Consider the following 6,000-nt stretch of genomic DNA (forward strand, 5'->3'; position numbering starts at 1 on the left):
TCTTTCTGCCATACACAGCCTACACACACACATGCGCATGCGTGTGTGTTTGCGCGTGCATACACACACAACACACACACACACACACACACACACACACACACACACACACACAACACACACACACACACACACACACACACACACACACACACACACACACACACACACACACAGAGGTATTTGAGTGAATGGAACGGAGCGCTGTTAGACACATTCCAGTGATCTATTGCACAGCTCCTCCAGAGTAAATGATGAATTCATTCTCCCTACTTTCAAATGATGCCGAGGGGAAGCCGCAGTCAGCCAAGGGACTCTATGGGACAGCCTATTAATGTTATTTTCATACAAACACAAATTCTTCATCCTCCCAAATGCGGTTCCACAAGAATGCATTCCTTTCAATATTGTAAATCCAGAGCTTCGGCTGGAGATTGTTGCAAACTTTTTCCTTTTTTTCCCCCCCAGATTTCTCTCTCTCTCTCTCTCTCTCTCTCTCTCTCACCCCTCTCTCTCTCTCTCTCTTTCTCTCCCCCCTCTCTCGCTCACTCGAGTGCCCCTCATTCAACATTGTTGTTGCTCCACTGAAAGAAAGAATATGAAATATTTATCAGGGCATCGTGTATTGAAGGCAGAGTTTCTACATGGCAATGTAGCTGGTATTGGAGATAACTGTTCGCAACAGCAGGCAAAACAACCTCGCTGGAGGAACAGGATTTTCTTATGGGGGGGGGGGTCTAGTCTTTTTTTCATCATTATTATTAGTTGCCAATGGCGAACCTTTACGGAGCGATGCATATGCCTTCTTTTGCAATCCTTACTTATTACTTACTTTCTTCTTTATATCACATTCAGATTCAAAATGTACTGTAGCGTCAGTGCTCACAGATGTGAATGAGAAGCAGCCGCGGCGGCGTGGAGAAAGGGGTTCCATTCTGCGCAGGCTTGTGTGCAAGCCTGCTTTACACTCCACCCACACTTTTTAATTATCTCACCAAAGACAGTTGTCTGGTGCTCAGGGCCTGATGCCGCGGCCGCTGCTCGCCTTACAAACAGACCTGTATGCCTCAGTTCATGCTCGCGTTTCTGTGGGTGTGTATGTACATGCCTGTGGGTGTGTATGTACATGCCTGGAAGTCTCTGACAGAGAGTGTGTGAGAGAGAAAGTGTGTGTGTTTCACTACTTGCGTGTGTGTAGGGTTCCATTATGTTAAAAAAAAAGAAAAGATGGGGACATTGTCTTAAGCACTCAAGCCCTATGTACTGTATTTATTTGTATGACAAATAGCTAAAATAGCCGATCTACAAGCTCACAGTCACAACGCATTGTGATACACATACGACAATCTACATTTCAATCTACAGAACTGTATTTACTACAGTCTGACCAGAAGCGCAGATAACACATATCCCCACCGGTGATACAAATGAATGATCAGTGGGTTGTGATATCAAAACAATATCCAAAGCCCCCCCATCCCCCCAAGCAAATCAAACTGTCTGTGTGTGTGGGGAAAGTGTCTTAGAGACTAGCCATAAGACAAGCGGCCCAGCTCGTCCAGTATTTTTTAAGAACTTATTTCCCCTGCCTGGCCCGTTGCTGCTACTACCACTGCTGTGTCAGGCTGCTGGGCCAATGAACCGGCCGGCTGCGGGCCCAGATTGAACTGAGCCGTAATCCTCTCCAAAGCTCCGCCAGCTCACTGATTGCCTTCATTTTTCAGTGTCACCGGCAGGAAAGCCAAAGCAGTGTACCCGTGCGAAGCCGGGCACGAATCTGAGCTCTCCTTCCAGGTCGGCGCAACATTCAACGCCGGTAAGTGTTATCATCGACACCAGTCGCTCAGTCGGAAAAACCAGCCAGGCATATTGGATTTGGAGGAAAACCGGACAACCCAATCTGATCTTCAATCGGAGGAAGAGAAGAGAGGCGAGGCGGAGAGGGGATGGGAGGGTGGTGGTGCGATAGAATAGGAAATTGGGGGGGGTATGAGGTACAGATTTGCTCTCCAGTCTGCAGAACAGGCTTGACTGAGGCTGTAATCACTCACCAGGGAAATTAAATCTTTGGAGTCTGTAGGCTTTTGATTTGTTGTTATTTTTTTGTTTTTGTTTTTCAGCTCCATATCTTTAGTCATGCTGTGCGAGACATTATAGATAGTCTGTTTTGTGCTTGTTTGTGATTTTCTTTCAAAAGAATGTAATCATGTCCTCAAACTAATAGTTCTTACTAGTCACCTATTAGCACTTTCTGGCTCAAATACTCACTCGCTTAATTTCTCCTCTGTTTGATAATTGATGACAGATATTTTGACAATGTTTTATCTTTGCCCTGCACAACCCACATCACATAGTGAACAATATACAATAGAATTGTTAATTTAACTTGGTGAGTGTACACAACCAAAAGGACCCATAAGGATCCATTTGGAAACAATTGTACTCTCTTAGAGTTACAAATTGACAAGTTAACACTACACTACTGTACTCTTTCTACATACACTATATTGCTCTCCAATGTTCTTTCTTAGGGTATCTTTGGTTGACTGTTAATGCTTATAAATGGCCAAACCTTCACCATATTTCCATCCTTTGAATAAGAAATAATCAAATTGAAACCAAATGTCCCATATCAGTTCTGCATGCCATAATCTTTTAAAAATAAATCCTCACTTTAAATTTACAGCTGGTGACTTCTAAAGACCAGATAAAAATGAGCGATTATGGAAGTTATCGAGTGAAAGAGGGCCGAGTGAGAAAATCAGAAATCATATAATGCATTTCTGAGTAGCCTACTCAAGGACACTCAAGGAAACAAAACAAAACTGATTTAAAACAAAGAACAAATAAGAGAAAATAGGAGCTTAAACAAAAAACGGAAATAGTTATTTCATGAATATACTGAATATAACTCTGCTTATAATCATTTAGAAAACAAATGATCAGCTCACATATACTGTACTGCAGTATGTCAACTAGTCAAATCTCCTGGCAATTTGCTTCTGGCTATAGGAATGTATTGCATGTCACTATTCCTCTCTCTTCGCTGTCCTTTTTGACTACTGCAAACATGACACTATCGTCACTTTACTTAGTGTGTTTAACATCAAGCAATAATGGGATAGTAGAACATTAAATGTTTGGATAAAGTCCTGTGATTGCACCTGATGCAGCTTTTTTTTTTCTTTTTTGATTCATACAGACAGACATGGTTTTAAAATGCATCTCTTAGCTCACCTGGTGTCCACCGGGGCTTTTTTCTCAGCTGAAAACCATGAGCTCTAAACCTGGCAGCGCTTCCAGGCACCACCTTATTTTTATTTTATATTCTTTGGGGATTTTCTGCCTTTTTATTTATAGTTGAAAATGGAGATAGACAGGAAACAGGGGCGAGACATGCCATAAAGGTCGTGAGGAACGGGACTCGAACCCACAATGCACGGTCAGGCTGCTGATGTGCCTGGACCGCTGGACCACGGCCCAGGCCCCAGGCGCCCAAATTGAAAATATTTGAGCTCACAGCAGGCAGAGGAAAGCGCCTTGCATGCACACACGAGTGCAAGGTAAATGACCAGCTGCTGGAGTTTCCAAAAAACTGCGCTTGGTGGACACAGGGCCTTAGAGTGTAAATAAGGCAGCTGACCCCAGTTCATATCCTACATGAGGCTCTTCACGCTTCTCTGTACTCCTCCTCCTGTCTCTCTGCTCACTGTGTCTGTCTGGAAGAAAGCGTAAAAATGCCAAAGAAATACATCTTTAAAATGTCTCTCTCCCTTTGTAGACTGATAAGCATGTATCTAGGAAGGGCTTTGAAAAATGGTTTTACAAAAACCTTTTATGCTATCCTTCTTGAGATTACATGTCCAAAAAGTGAAGATGAAAGATGTAGCCTACTGTACAACCTGCTAATTGGGGTAGGACTGTAGCATGCGGCATGAACATAATTACCATGTCCTATTTTGATTTCTATTTATATTCAACCTAACACACAGTTGACTTTGAACCTGGTATCCCCCCAGGCCCGACATCCCTCTAGCCTTGACCCATGCTGACGCACTGTGTCCTGTCCTGCAGTGACTCCATCCCAGGAGCCTGGCTGGCTGTTGGGAGAACTGGAAGGGAAGCGGGGCCTCATCCCTGAGAACTATGTGGAAATGCTGTAGTGTCAACCCTAAAAGAAACTAGATGCACAGACGTAAGCCTTGTGGGGACTGGGGAGACAACAGAGCCTCAACGATAAAACAATGTGGAGAAACTGTAAGCTCCGCTTTGAAAGCGGTTTGGATGCTGTGGCCTCCACCTGAACGCTGTGTTGAAATGCTGCGGAGATGCTGTACCCTGTAACCCTGAAAACTACACTAGAGCCTTGGCTATCCAAACCTGAAACGGACATTGTAATGTGGAAATGCAATTTTTGTATTATGCATACCGGTAACTATTTTCTTATTGAGAAGACCTCTAAATATTTCGTATGTTCTGTAGTATTTTGCTGCTGCGTGTGTGTGTGCATGTTTCATAGTTTGAAATACAGTAGCTTTGGTCTGAAATGTAAAGGTTCAATTTTCATTCATTTTACGCTCCATCCACAAGACATTTTGCTTTAACAAGGTTCTAGTGTAAAGTACAGGATGCTGTAACCCCTCAAAACCTAAATCCAAAAGGTTGTAGCACGAGCTAAAGGCCAGCTGTCCATGCCACTTCACACACTCACCTGGCAACTCCACATGGTGTCCACATTAGCAACCACCAATGAACTGTGGAGCAATGGCAGGGCGTCTCTGTCCTCAATGCCTACTTGACACCATGACAATCAATCACCAAGAGGTTTATGTCCAAATCTGCTGAATGAAGAGGACGTCTTGCAAATGATGTGCCACCGTTGTTGGATTGACTTTGAACTGCTTTAACGATTGCCAAAAAAAATAAAGAAATTGAGGGATATATTTACGGGATACATTTATGGGATATATATATATATTTACGTGCCTTAATCATTTAAACAGTTGTAATGTATATGTACTCTACGGGTATGTATGAACAAGGCTAAGAGACATTGCTGTCTGTTATACTGTACAGTGAAAGGCTGCATCTGCCGTTATATTGAGTATATGTGGATATTCATCACAAGGCACATCCATATTTGATGTCAACTTATTGAAGTGGTGCACTCACTGCATGTATTTTACTTTTTTTTTTTTTTTTTAAGCACACTCATCTGTACTTTGTTTCGTTTTATATACCATTGTTCGGACGTACGGAGATGTACACTCCATTTAGACTAAATGCTTTTTTTCCTCATGTCCAGCCGTGGAGCAAGTAGTAGGTTCTGTTGTATTGTGAGACAGGGACAAAAAGAATTGTCATGAAAGGAGAGTTGGTGTAAGGACTAAACCCACGTCTTTAAAATGACAAATGCCTTTGTGCAAAATAAGAGTGGGTTTTTATTCCGAATATTTGTTTATTTTTTTGTAAAATATCTACGTGAGACGATGCTATGTTTTATGAGCAAATTTAAAGATTTATTTGTGAGGGAGATGGCCTAGTTTTTCTATTACACTACGATTGTCCGAATAAACAATCAGTCACGGTTTTATTATCGGAAAGACCACAAAATGCAGTATTTTAAAGTTTTTACGTCACTGCTTTGTATATAATTATTTTCAAACAGCTATTGATGCCAAGTATGTTATAAGAAATTTAAAGTCAACCTTTAGTGGTTGTAAGTTGAGGGATGTTTCCATTTGAAGCAGCTCTTCAGTCAGTGTATAGTGTATACGCACACTGACACACACACCACTCGCGCCCACACTGCTGCTCTTCAGCAAGCCAGGTTCATTTTTCTAAGAGCTTTTGTGTGGCGGTTTGGCTTTTGTTTTGAATCGCAAACTGCAATAATTTAAGTTGATTTATGACATTTGTAAAGAGTCTTGGCATCCATTTAATTTTTGTAACATTGTAAATCCTCTTGATCAATGTTAAATAAATAATGGAGTTTTTATT

General features: G+C 41.9%; 1 protein-coding gene across 2 annotated transcripts in view; it reads left to right on the plus strand.

Moving 5' to 3' along the window:
• The window catches only part of arhgap10 (Rho GTPase activating protein 10), an 86,751-nt gene extending 80,751 nt beyond the window's left edge, over window positions 1-6,000 (plus strand). Inside the window, exons 22-23 of one of the 2 annotated variants that reach the window (XM_080721497.1) lie at window positions 1,725-1,816; window positions 4,020-6,000. In XM_080721497.1, the coding sequence (XP_080577623.1) occupies window positions 1,725-1,816; window positions 4,020-4,036 (109 nt within the window). In that variant the 3' untranslated portion in view covers window positions 4,037-6,000. The remainder of the gene's footprint in view (window positions 1-1,724; window positions 1,817-4,019) is intronic. The other variant, XM_080721498.1, reaches the window with a different exon arrangement.

The sequence above is a fragment of the Nannobrachium achirus genome (assembly GCF_963921795.1).
Source record: "Nannobrachium achirus genome assembly, chromosome: 3".
Taxonomy (NCBI): Eukaryota; Metazoa; Chordata; class Actinopteri; order Myctophiformes; family Myctophidae; genus Nannobrachium; species Nannobrachium achirus.